Below are 12,183 nucleotides of genomic sequence, written 5' to 3' on the forward strand. Positions count from 1 at the left end.
ACAATTGTATCTGTTGCTATGACACAATCTTTTTTTATTTTAGCATGCTGGCAAAGGGTGTGACCCAGTGCCAATAGTAATAGTAGTTAATTTGCAATTTTATTTATTATATGCACATTGTATACTACTTGGTATGTACTCAGTAAATGTTTGCTGATTGACTCCCAGAATACCTGATCTCCCCATACCTGTTTAACCTCCAGAACTTGTCATGTTTTCTTTGCATAAATTAGTTTAATTTCTCTGTAAGTAATCTTTTATTTATACTTTATTTTTTATTTTTTGTTTTTCCTTCTTGGCTTAGTAACTTCTCTTTTGATCTAGTAATCTGAATGTTTTCCCACCAAGTGAATTTTATATAGAGAGCAATTGGCAAGACTTATGGATGAGCATTATCTAAAATTTGCTTACACAAATGGCTGGTGAAAATTTCAGTTTCATATTTCTATAGAGAGAAATATTTAAAATATGTTTTCAGGATACCATGCAGGATTGCAATTTTCTCTCCCTGTTTTTAAAGCCACATAATGAAAGTCCCTTTAACTACTCCTTTTTGTTCATTTATTTTGTCATTCATTTATAGAGTTCCTAGTGTGGACTAGGAATTGTTCCCCTACTTCCTGTTTATGAAAACAACTTTCTCTACCCTCCCTCACCTCCAGATTGTTAATTCCTTTGCCTTGTTCTTCAATCATTTTAATTATCAACTATCAATATTTCGTTTCTCCTTCCACAAAATGTACAACCAAGGACTTGGAGCTACTCAGGTGGTTAATCCCAAATTAGAGCTCTGAACCCAGTTATTTTAAGAAAATTGTCATAGAAGTTAGGTATCATGTTATTAGAATTAGAGTAAAACCAGTTTGTACTTTAAATGTTGACTCTTCCAAAATTACCTAATTATTGTTACTCACCCAAGCACAAAGTTCCTTATCCTTAGAATGAGTAAAAGTTATTCACAGATGCTGCTTCTGGGCTCCTAGCCTGAATTCCTTCTCACTATTTAGAAAAATGTAAGATAAGTAAAAAATTTTAGATTATATAGAGAAATATTTTGGGGCAAAATATCTGTCATATAACTTGAAATTTTGTCCTGTGGTATCAGTTCCTTTAATTTGTTCTACATTTTCTACTGTGTACCTGAAATCCTCTTGTTAAAAAATTTGAAAAGCCTTTCATTTAAAAAAAATGTATCCAAATCTAATGATGTATATATTGAAAATGTGGTAGCTCTTTCCTTATCACGTCCCTTCCACCCCCATCTACTTTCCATAATTAATGTCTTGTTAATATCAACAATACCACCAACTTGATATTCTATTCCATATGTTTGGCGAGCCAGCCGCAGCAGTCTGGGTGTCAGGGGTTCCTGAAGGATGGGAAGGCGTCGGCGCAATTGTAGAGAAATGATAAGGGAGGGGAAATGAGGAGACGCAAACACTTGATCAGGTTGCTGACATCATCCTGCTGACGGTCTCAGCAGTCCTTTATTTATACTAAGCAAATCGTGAGTACACAAGCAGATGCATTAAGGTAGGAAGATAACAATCATCACATGGTTTTTCAAAAGCAGACAAAGGTCTGTTTGCCATCCTGCAAAGGTTATGACATTTATTATTCTTTGTCTTAAAGAAGACACAGTTGCTAAACAAATGTTTTCAAAATATTTATTTATTTATTTATTTATATTTATTTATATAAGCACTGGGTACATTCAGAAGGGCAGGAGGGTGAGAGAATTCACCAGAGCCAGAGCGGGGAGCAGAGCAGGCAGAAGGACCGAAGTACACTGCTGAGGGTAGCAGCGGGCGGCAGGAGAGGTCTGCGCGCCATGTGGGACCCTCCTCCGGTGGCCGGGGAGCAGCCGGGAATTGAACCGGAGCTGCAGAGGCTGCGGGCAGCTTCGCAACCCAGCGCTCAACTGCTGCGCCATCAGGCGAAGCCCAGTTATTTACTTTAAACAACCCAACAGTTATTATATTACTAGCAAAAAGCCTATGTGTCTGTAACTAACATTTCTAAGTTTGTCATGGTGTACGATTAACTATGGGCTAGAGGAAAACAAAGGGCAGGAGGTTACCTGGGGGAAGGGAGACAAAGGGATATTTTCTAACTAACCTATAAAGTTTAGACTGGCATATAACCAAATGATTAAAGCAAAAACCAGAAGGCTATTATAAAGAAATCATCATCTATAGTATATTGTTTTAATATTGATTCTATATTAAGGAACCAAGGGCCTGGAGGGCGTTAATGCCAGGCAAGCCGCACTGACTCTTCCCTGGCCCCCAGCTCTCAATTAAGGGAGAAAGTCTCCTAATCTAAACAAAGAGTTTTCTACCTATTACTCCTCTACTTTATCTAATCAGTCTAATTTCTGTATTTAACTTTAAGATCAAGGGGCAATTTCCTCTTCCATAAGGTTGCTGGTTGTTGTTCTAAGGAACTACAAATATTTTATCAGGGGCAGGAGCGAGATGGTTATAGCCTTTGATTCTCAAAAGTGGTCAATATGTGACATATCAGTAGTTGTAACATTGACCATTTCCCAGTGCATTATTTGTGCTGCTGTGATTACTAGCTCAACCAGTCACAAAATTGTTGTAGACTTATTCTTCAATGCATACTCTAACAGCTACCATATCAATTGTTAAATCCAGGGGAATTAGCCCTAAACAAACAGGAAAAATTTAGCAGGAGCTGGCTATGGGTCTCCTGGCTTAACAGGAATTTTCTTAGGGACTTTGGCCGAGAGATGTTTACAGCCTTTTGTTCCCAGAAGTTTTTTTACTTGTTAATGTAAGACCAAATGTTGAATTGCTGCCTTTTGGCAGATAACTACTAATTTTATAAAAAATGTAATATTTGTATCATGCAGTGCCATTTGTCATCAAATTGGTTATTTAGTAATTGATCAATATTTGCAGTTTTACTTTTAAATGCGTATTTTAGCAGTGGTAGAAGCTAGCCATAAACAAATGAGGAGAATCTAGCAGGAGTCAGCTAACGAGATTCCTGATTTTTCAGAAATCTGCCCCATGCCCAGACTTTTGTCAGACGACATGAGTAGCGCGGCTCCAATACATATGTGCACAATGTGCCTTAAAAAAAAAAAGACATGAATCACAATGAAGATTTTCTTTTTTTTTAGAGATTTATTTATGCATACAAGAACTGGGGTACAGGCCAGAGGTGTGGGGGGTGAGAGGACTCACCAGAGACAGAATGGGGAGCAGAATAGGCAGACTGAAATACATTGTTGAGGGGAGCAGCGGGAAAGTCAGGAGAAGTCTTCTGGGCAGTGTGGGTAGCTCCTGGCCGGGATCAAACACGTGGTGCAGTGGCTGCGGATAGCTTCATTGGTTGCGTCTTAACCCCTTGTGCCACCAGGGAGGCCTTCTGTAATATTTTTTTTTTTAAAAGATTTATTTACACAAGCACTGGGTACAGTCAGAAGCACAGGAGGGTGAGAGAATTCACCAGAGCCAGAGCGGGGAACAGAACAGGCAGACCGACGAAATACACTGCTGAGGGGAGCAGCGGGCAGCAGGAGAGGTGTGCACGCCATGTGGGACCCTCGCCCAGCGGCCGGCAATCGAACCTGCGTTGTGGAGGCTGCGGCGGCTGGCAGCTTCGCAACCCAGCGCTCAACCGCTGCGCCACTGGGGAGGCCCCCTTCTGTAATATTTCTAAAGATAAATTTACTAGGTCAAAAGGGAAGTGATTTTTATATTTTATAAATATAACCTAGTTTTCCACAGAAATGACTAAATATACTTCTGCTCTCAACTACATATGGTATTGTCACTGGTAACTCTGCTGCAAATATTTTCTCCATGTTGTCACTTTTAATTACAAAAATTTAGATTTTTTTTTTGTTGTTAAAATATGTAGCAATAAGGGGCTTCCCTGGTGCCACAAGGGGTTAAGACGCAACCTATGAAGCAGTCCGCAGCCATCATAGCACGAATTCGATCCCGGCCTGCTAGGGAGCAACCCACATGGCATAGCAGACCTCTCCTGACTCTCTCGCTGCTCCCCTCAGCAGTGTATTTCAGTCAGTCTGCCTGTTCTGTTCCCCACTGTCTCTGGTGAATTCTCTCACCCCTCCCCCCTGCACCTCTGACCTATACCGCAATTCTTGTATGCATAAATAAATAAATCTTCATAAAAAATAAAATATGTAGCAATAGGGCCTCCCTGGTGGCGCAGGGGTTAAAGACAGCACTATCAAGCAATTGGCAGCCACTGCAGCATGAGTTTGATCCCCGGCCAGCCAGGGAGCAACCCGCATGGCACAGCAGACCTCACCTGTCTCCCCGCTGCTCCCCTCAGCAGTGTATTTCAATAGATCTGCCTGTTCTGCTCCCCACTCTCTCTGATGAATCCTCTAACCCCCCACACCTCTGGCCTGTATAGTTCTTGTATGCATAAATAAAACAAATCTTTTAAAAAATGTAGCAATAAAATTATAAATAAAACTGTAAGATTTTATCTATATTTAGATGCACAGTTCAGTGGCATTAATCATATTCACATTGTTGTGCACCATCCATATACATAACTTTTTAATCATCCCAAACTAAAGTTCTATATTGTTCTAAACAGTAACAACTTCATATAGAACGAATCCTACAATATTTGATCTTTTGTGTCTGGTTTGTTTACCTGAGCATAATGTCTTCAGGTTTCACCTGTGTTGCAGAATCTGTCAGAATTTCATTCTTCAAGGCTGAATAATATTCCATTGCATCTATACTATATTGTTTATTCTAATATGTCAATAGACACTTGGGTTGCTTCTACCTTTTGGCTATTGCAAATAATACTACTGTTCAGGTCCCTGCTTTCTAGAAGCAAATTTGCTAGATCATAAGGTAATTCTGTTACCTTATGGCTGCATCATTTTATATTCCTACCAGCAGTGCTGAAAACTTCAATTTCTCCACATTCAAAATCGCAGTTTTTGCTGTTGCTTGTATTTTTGTTAGTAGCCATTCTAGTGGATGTGAAATAGTCTTTCATTGTGGTTTTGATTTGCATTTCCGTACTAAATACTGATGTTGAATATGTTTTATTGTATTTATTGCCCATTTGTACATCTACTTTGGAGAAATGTCTATTCAAGTGTTTTGCTTATTTTTTAATTTGTTTATTCTTAGGTTGTAAGAGTACTTTTATATATTCTGTGTACAGATCCCTTATTCAGTTTTTTGCAAATACATTCCTGTGGTTTGCTTTTTCACTCTGTAGATAGTATGTTTTGATGTGCAAGGTTTTTTATTTTAATGAAGTCCAGTTTAATTTTCCTTTTGTTGCTTGTGGTTTTGGTATTATGTTCCAGAAATTGTTGCCAATTACAGTATCATTAAGCTTTCACAATATGCTTTCCTCAAAGAGATTTCTGGTTTTAGTTCTTATGTTTATTTTTGGGTAATTTTGAATTATGTTTTTATGCAGCACAAAGTAAGAAGAATTTATATTCCTTTGTGACTTGTAGATTTCATGTACAAAGGGCCTCAACCCTATGATTTTAAGTTTATGCATTTCTATTTTTTTTTGTTTTTTAAAGATTTCTTTCTTTATATATACAAGCACTGGGTATAGTCAGAAGCGTGGGAGGGTGAGAGAATTCACCAGAGCCAGAGCGGGGAACAGAACAGGCAGACTGATGAAATGCACTGCTGAGGGGAGCAATGGGCGCAGCAGGAGAGGTCTGTTGCGCCATGTGGGACCCTCTCCGGGGGCCGGGGGCCAGGGGCCAGGGGCTGGGGATCGAACCGGCGCTACAGAGCCTGCGAGCAGCTTCTCAGCCCAGTGTTCAACCTCTGCGCCACCAGGGGAGGCCCTGCATTTCTATTTTTTAGTATGTAGTCTTCTAAGGAAAGATTTTTTTTTTCTGTTCCTTATTTAGTTATCTTCTTAGGATTTAGATAACAACTCAAAACGAAGATTCTGTTGCATATGTCAGTTCAAGTTAGAAAGAGTACTACTATTTGTGTTATGTTGCATGCTATTTCAAGTTCACATTGTATATATTGCCCAAATAAATGTAAAGTATTTGAATGATATGCTGGTATTTCCTAGCACCTTTGGGATAGATCAGGGCTATTATAAATACTGAAAAAAACGGTAATTCCTAGGATACTTATTAAACATGTAAGCATTCTTAAGTTCTGGGCTTAAAGAATAAAATATAGTCTCTGTTCTTCATAGTTAATGGGGAAATATCAATAGGTATATAAACAAATGATTAGAATAAAGTGCCGTTCTTTTGATTTGAAAAAGATCCTGAGAAAGACTTAGCAGGTTGCTGAGACAGGCAGATTTGCTACAGAAAATAACATTTAGGTTAAGTTTTGAAAAATGAATAAATAAAAGTATGCTAAGAAAAATAAACTGGAGGAGAGCACGATGAATTGCCTATGAGCAGGTATGAAAGAAAAACACACTTCTGGGGCAATATAAGTTGGTACTGTAATATTAATTGTAAAGTAGATGAATAATAGGCTAGATGGAGGTATCTGTGGGTGATAAAACTGATAATTGGTGGGGTCAGAGCTGTGTATTTTATATTTCTACCAGTGTATAAACATGGCCTTCTTAGAGGTGCTTGTAATGAGCCACTTAGTGTAACCTCAAATTATATCTTCATATACTTTTTTAAGGTCAATTTTTATTTTATGTACTGCATGCATAACATAATGTTAGAGTAACATAATTTATAAAATAATACATGATTTGTAAGTGAAAAATAAGTATACTCAAAATTTTTTACTGATAGAATATTTGAATACAAAGCTCTAGAAGTCATTGTACAGGTTATGGAAAGGTATTATTTTATTTTATTTTAAATTTATTTATTTATGCATACAAGAGCTGCGGTACAGGCCAGAGATTGGGTGGGGGGGTGGTGGTGAGAGGATTCACCAGAGACAGAATGGGGAACAGAACAGGCAAACTGACCAAAATACACTGCTGAGGGGAGCAGCGGGCAAGACAGGAGAGGTCCGCTGCGCAATGTTGGTTGCACCCTGCCCGGCTGGGGATCGAACTCGTGCTGCAGAGGCTGCGGATTGCTTCATAGTATGGTGCTTAACCCCTTGCACCACCAGTTCAAGTTAGAAAGAGTACTACTATTTGTGTTATGTTGCATGCTATTTCAAATTGTTAGTCTAGCTCACATTGTATATATTGCCCATATAAATGTTAAGTATTTGAATGATATACTGGTATTTCCTAGCACCTTTGGGATAGATCAGGGCTATTTAAATACTGAAAAAAACGGTAATTCCTAGGATACTTATTAAGCATGTAAGCATTCTTAAGTTCTGGGCTTAAAGAATTAAATTATCAAATTATTTATTCTGTTCCCTGGTTTTTTCTTTTTAAATGATTTATAAAACAACTTCCTCTTGGGGATTCACTTGTCTATTTTTCCTTTCTCTTTTTATTATTTGGTGAAAGCACCGAGACTTAACCCCTAGGCTACCAAGGAGGCCCCTTTTCCCCATATTTGGAGTATAGGACGAAACTTTTAGATTAATGAGCAGAAAAGGAAAAATCTTTGTAGTAGTAAACATAGAAATAACCATTGAGTATTTTAAGATGGACTTTTTCACTTTTTTGTTAAATACAGGGTATATTTACTTCTGGCACATGGGAAGAGAAATCAGATGAAATTTTCTTTGCTGACTTCAAGTTCTCAGTCACTCATCATTATCTTGTACAAGAATCCACTGATAAAGAAGGAAAGGATGAATTACTAGAAGGTAAGTTTTTCCTACATATTTTTAAACTTGACTTTTAAGAGGGATTATAAATCTTGAACTTCAAATTTAGTTCTCTTAAATTATATCATCTGGAGATGTTTTGCTTATGTAGAGTCTTGCCACATCTGAAAGTAGAGTATGATATTTTCAGAGGAAGTAGCACAGCATCATTTGTTTTAAAATTAGATAAATCAGTTAATATTTATTAAGTATTTATTTAAAATTAACTTTTGTTCTGTTAAGCCCACTTAACCCACAAGTCCACTTGACCCACAAGCCCACTTGTAATTTAAGACATTTACATTACAGTAGGACAATAGGTTGAAAAGCAGTAATGATACTAGAAGGTAGAAATAAATACCATCCCCCAAAACATAAAGTTCTACTGAAATTGAGAGGAGAAAAAATTATTTTTAATATGGAGAGATCAGAGAAAAGGTTTTGGATAATTAAGAAACATGTTGGACTTAAAAGAATTAAAAATAATATATATATGTTTATTGAGCAATCAGTATATTATTTTGAATATATACCAGATTTTCTAGTCACATCGAATTTCTCCTTGCTAGTTACTTGACCTTTCGAGTTTGAATTATCTCATTTGTAAAAATGAAATAATGCTACCTGGAGTGTTATTGAGAAGATTTAATGAGATATTGTACTTGAGTGATTTAGTGCCTGGCCTATGCTAAGTACTCAGTAAGTGGTGTTTACATTAATTAATAGGTCAAATCATGCAAAATCTTTGTCCTGAGATACACTATTATATAACAGTATGTGAGCAAGTTACTGAAAAATTATGAATTTTGGAGTTGTGGGTCAGGTACTCCTCTTCATTTATTCAGAATATAAATATTTGTAAAGTGTATTAAAGCTTTTCTGGTCAAAACAAATTATCATTTCTAAGTGTAGGCCTGAAATATTGAGTGGAATTATGTTACCTTTTCTAGCATATATAGTCTTATAAACAAAAAAGATAGGATTCTCATTTAGATTAATAAATTAGGGCAGGTAAGATAAACCATGTATACAAATATGAGACACAATTATGCAGCAAAATAAAATAATTGAACCTGAATGTGAATATGTGTACTTAAAGAATAAGTGGAGAAGGGAAATGTGTACAACGGGTTAGAAGTGTGAAACAACCCAGAGATTTCTAGGTTTAACATTATGGTCAATGAAGGAAACTATTCAAGGAATAAAACTTTTAAATGCTATTAATTTGAGGAAAGGTCATATGTATATGTACTGTGCAGTTTCAGTTTGGTTGTGATTAAAATATATTAAATACAAATTTAATAAGCCATTACAACTATACAGTAAAGGGAAATATTTTAACAAGTATTATCTTTTGTGCTTTAAATTTGTTATGCATGTTTGTGTAAAAATAACAGTCATTGCTATTAGTATCTTACTATGAATAAGAATGCAGCTGCTTGTATATATGGATTATTGGTTTTATAAGAACATATGAGATGGTTAGAGTTCCAGTGAAGGGTAGCCATATTCGCCTCCAAGGTGATATGGAGGCACAGACCCTTACGTAGAATTTTGAAGAAAAGTAGGGGTACGTTCAGGCCAGGAAGAACAGACATTAAACAAGACTTTCTAGTAAGAATGAGGAATTGTTTGAGTCATGACTTAGAAGATAGGAAAATATTATTAAATGTAGGAATAAGCTGTATGTATGTATATATTTTAATATACTGGCTATTTTTTTTTTTTTTAAAGACAGAATAGCCATCACTCTCCACCAAAATCTTAGAGCTAACCCTAAATATAAATCTCTAAGCAATTGAAAAGTACATGGACTAGCAAAATATGATATATGATTTCTCTAAATCATATAAAATTCTGCCTCAGAATGAAAGAACAGAGTAACTTTTTCATTATCAAATGTTTTTGTAGATGCTATTCCACAATCTATGCAAGATTTGCTGTGTATGAACAATGACTTTCCTCCAAGAGCACATTGCCTAGTAAGATGGTAGGTATACATTTTATTCAGATTACTCTTAGTATGTGCATTGGGAGGGCCCAATGATGATGATTTGTGAGGCAGACACACAGGGCTCAGCATATAATTGTACTTAGGATTTATTATGTAGGATTTATTATGAAGACAGCATGCAATGCAAAACCAAGAATGGACAATTGTGCCAATGGCATGTACAAATGGATGTGCAAATGTTTGAGGATGTACAAATGTTTGAGTACTTTCCTAATGGAGTCACAGCACATAATTAACTTAGCAACAAAATATGACAATACATGTGCAATGTTGTCTCCTAGGTAAACTTGTTAGCGGTTCAGTTCCTAGAGGTTTTAATTGGGGTTTGGTCATGCAGGCACTTTCTGACTAGTACCAAAATTTCAAACTCAGCAGAAAAGCAGATGTTCAGCACAAACCGCATTGTACAGTTCAGGCACAGTAAATAATTTTAGTCAGGACAACTATGGGACAACCAAGTACGAAGTCATAGGAAATATGAAGTACATTACTTAGATATTTGTCTGATTTTGAGTTACATATACACATGTATTTTTATGTTTTAATGTGGGGTATTTTTTTGTAAATGGGTTTTAATACATACTGTTCTGATATATATTAGTATTTTTCAGCATTTCATGATAACATTTATGTCAGTAAATTCAGATATACCTTATTTTTGTAATGACTTCTGCAGTATGGTTGGGGTTGGGGGTACTGTAATTATTCACCCATTCAAGTGCTAAGGGATATTTAGGTTGTTGCTAGTTTTTCACATTTAAACTGATAATGAACATCATTGTACACATATCTTTGGGCACTTGTATGATGGTATAGCTATACTTAGTTCAATGTGAATTTTAAATATTGATAAAATCTGTCCTTTTGTCTTTCAAAATTGTTATAAAAGTTTATATTACCACCTGTGACTATCCAAGCTCTTGCCAAATACTGGATCTTATCAGTATTTATTTATTTTTTTGTCAATTTAATAGGAAAACAATGATACCTTGTTTTAAATTTTTGTTTTGCTACTCACTAGGAGGGTAAGCATTTTCTAATTAATGCATTCATATTTCTTATTCTTTACATATTCGTTTTGCTCATTATGTTTAATTTTTTAATTATGGTAAAGCATACATAAAATATACCATTATAAACGTTTTTAGGTGTACAGTTCAGTGGTTTTAAGTCCTTTCACATTTTGGTGCAGCCTTTACCACGATCCATCTCCAGAATTTTCTCATTGTCCCATGTTGAAACTACCTATTTAAGCAGTAGTTCTCTTTTCTCTCCTCCTCCATCTCCTGGTAACTACCATTCTTTCTATCGCTGTAGGTTTGACTATGCTAGCCCCTTATATAAATGGAATCATGCAATATTTATCCTTTTGTGACTTTCTTATTTCAGTTAGCAGAATGTCTTCTTTTTTAAGGCTGAATGATATTCTGTCATATGTATATGCCACATGTTGTTTTTCATTTCATCTACTGGAAGATATTTGGGCTGTTTCCAGTTTTGGGATATTATGGTTCATACTTCTGTGAAATAGCTGTTTTAGTATCTGTTGAGTCTCTGCTTTTAAGTCCTTGGGTACATACCCAAAAGTAGAATTGTTTGTCATTCTGTGTTTACATTTTTGAAGAACCACTGACTGTTTTCCATAGCAGCTCTACTGTTTTACATTCCCATCAGTATTGCTGAAGGATTCTAATTTCTCCATATCCTTGTTAACCCTTTCTTTTGCGTTGTTTTGTTGATTTATAACAGCCATTCTAATAGATGGGAAGTGATACCTTGTTATGATTTTTATATACATTTTCCTACTAATGATGTTGTCAACATTTTTTCATGTGCTTATTTTCCGTTTGTATATCTTCTTTTAAAGGACTTTTATTCAAGTCCTTTGTTCATTAATCTGGTTGATTGCTTTTGTTATTGTTGATTTTTGTTTGTTATTTTAAGCCTCCACTTAATAATGTTTGTTTACTTGATGAAGGTATTGTCTCATGCCTCAAGTAGTTCTCATAGGGAAAGTAAATCTGTGATTTATACTGATCTTTAAGAGTATGATAATAGGGCCTCCACAGTGGCGCAGTGGTTGAGCGCTGGGTTGTGAAGCTGCCCGCAGCCTCTGCAGCGCTGGTTCAATCCCCGGCTGATCCCCGGCCACCGGAGGAGGGTCCCACATGGCACGCAGACCTCTCCTGCCACCCGCTGCTCCCCTCAGCAGTGTACTTCGGTCCTTCTGCCTGCTCTGCTCCCCGCTCTGGCGAATTCTCTCACCCTCCCATACTTCTGACTGTACCCAGTGCTTGTATAAATAAATAAAAATAAATCTTAAAAAAATAAAAGTCTTAAAAAAAAAAGAGTATGATAATAGGAAAAGTACATTAGAATTTAGAGAAGATAGCCTAT

General features: G+C 36.3%; 1 protein-coding gene across 2 annotated transcripts in view; it reads left to right on the forward strand.

Annotated features, from left to right (window-relative positions):
- The window catches only part of RAB3GAP1 (RAB3 GTPase activating protein catalytic subunit 1), a gene marked incomplete at both ends in the record, with an annotated part of 80,452 nt that overhangs the window by 13,533 nt on the left and 54,736 nt on the right, over positions 1–12,183 (forward strand). For both annotated transcript variants that reach the window (XM_084235377.1, XM_084235378.1), the window contains 2 exons: positions 7,640–7,772; positions 9,684–9,762. In XM_084235377.1, the coding sequence (XP_084091503.1) occupies positions 7,640–7,772; positions 9,684–9,762 (212 nt within the window). The remainder of the gene's footprint in view (positions 1–7,639; positions 7,773–9,683; positions 9,763–12,183) is intronic.

The sequence above is a fragment of the Talpa europaea genome, assembly GCF_964194135.1.
Source record: "Talpa europaea genome assembly, chromosome: 1".
Taxonomy (NCBI): domain Eukaryota; kingdom Metazoa; phylum Chordata; class Mammalia; order Eulipotyphla; family Talpidae; genus Talpa; species Talpa europaea.